Source organism: Citrus sinensis, chromosome 3 (genome assembly GCF_022201045.2).
Source record: "Citrus sinensis cultivar Valencia sweet orange chromosome 3, DVS_A1.0, whole genome shotgun sequence".
NCBI lineage: Eukaryota > Viridiplantae > Streptophyta > Magnoliopsida > Sapindales > Rutaceae > Citrus > Citrus sinensis.
In genome coordinates, this window is record NC_068558.1 from 24,137,931 (window position 1) to 24,139,406 (window position 1,476).

At 37.9% G+C, this 1,476-nt stretch overlaps 1 protein-coding gene across 1 annotated transcript; it reads right to left on the reverse strand.

Annotated features, from left to right (window-relative positions):
* Positions 1 to 324: 324 nt before the first annotated feature.
* On the reverse strand, positions 325 to 1,172 carry LOC102612740 (kunitz trypsin inhibitor 5-like). Its single transcript, XM_006493367.4, has one exon. It carries the CDS (start codon positions 1,120 to 1,122, stop codon positions 502 to 504), a length of 621 nt encoding a protein of 206 aa, XP_006493430.2. The 5' UTR covers positions 1,123 to 1,172; the 3' UTR covers positions 325 to 501.
* Between the last annotated feature and the right edge of the window lie 304 nt (positions 1,173 to 1,476).

A 1,476-nucleotide genomic window follows, 5' to 3' on the forward strand; every position in this document is an offset into this window, starting at 1 on the left:
TAAAAAATAAGAATAATATTATAAAATAATGGTGTCGGGTGATTATTAGGTATTATGAAAGTAGTAAAGGTATAAGTAATATATACTTATTTCAATAGAGAGGAAACTCACAATCACCCTTTTTCTAGGCAATTTCATCCGTATAGCATCTATGCGTGGTTTATTTATCATAGTCCCATTGTTGGCTTCTTCAATTTTATATACTTTATGCTATAATCAAGCAAAGTTCATATTATACATTTTCTGAATGGAGTTGAACTATCACAATAATTTGATCTTTTTCGTACTTTGAAATGAAAATGTTGGCACTAATGTGGAAAATGATGAACCAAATTACCAACATGAATAAAAGTTTTTATTATTCGTAAACATGCAACGTTCGTGCAACTTTTATTATTACAACTTAATTTATTCATTTATTAAAGCATGCGTGCAACCTTAAAACGAAACAAACTTTATTTTTAACTGGAAGCATTAGCGGAGCTCTCAGCAGCTCGATCTTCAAACCTTTTTAAACACAACTTTGAACGGAACATCACTCAAAGCCAGACGCCGCACCCCACCATTAATAAAAATGCCAACATCTCTGCACAAACCTCTGCAGAAATTACAAACCGAAGGACAGTAGACAAGCTTGTAATCACCAAAAAACTTCTCAATCTTAAACCAATTTCTCATGGTTCTGGGGCCGGGATTGCCTTCAACTCCCCCAGTTGTCACCAGCCACTGCCCTAATGCCGCATCAAAATTGTCAAGCTTCCACACTGTGGACTGCGCACAACTTGTTGCAGCGTCAAATTTGATGTTTATGTCAGTGGACTCACGAACAACGCCCTTTTTAGGGTTAACGGGCGAAAATGTTACAGGCAAACCATTTCTAAATGAGTGCTGCTCTTGAACAACATCTACGGGACATGTCTTATTGTTGCTTCTGCCAGCAAGTGTAAGCCCGCCACCTCGGCCCTTTGTAACGGGCAAGATGTAGTACTTACTGCCAGCTCGGAGCTGCTTACCGGCGATGTCCAGCACCGGATCAGGTGAAGCATTGCCCCTGACAGGCAATGGCGTTGCAATGAAGGCAAAGAGAAGGATCAGCGAGGGTAAGACTAGTGTACTTCTCATTGTTATATCGTTATATTTTTTGTTCTTATCTTTTGTTGTTGCGTGTAAATAACCCTTATGAGGCCAAATTTATAGAGTTAGGCTAGTATAGTTAATTGACGGACAGCAAGTTGGTTTGATTCGCCTAATGTCCGATTCGAGAAGCCAATGGTCGCCCATAAGACAAGAGCGGATTATCAGATTCTGCTTTGTGTACTGTAATTATTATTTTTTTCCCCGCCTAAACAGCCTGATAAGAAGATTTAATACAAATTCAACAATAGAAAGCGTAGTCTAGTAAGAAAGTCAAAGATTTAGTTTAGAATTAGAAGTCAATAATCTTACTTTTTCTCTTGCACTAAATTTAATGGAATT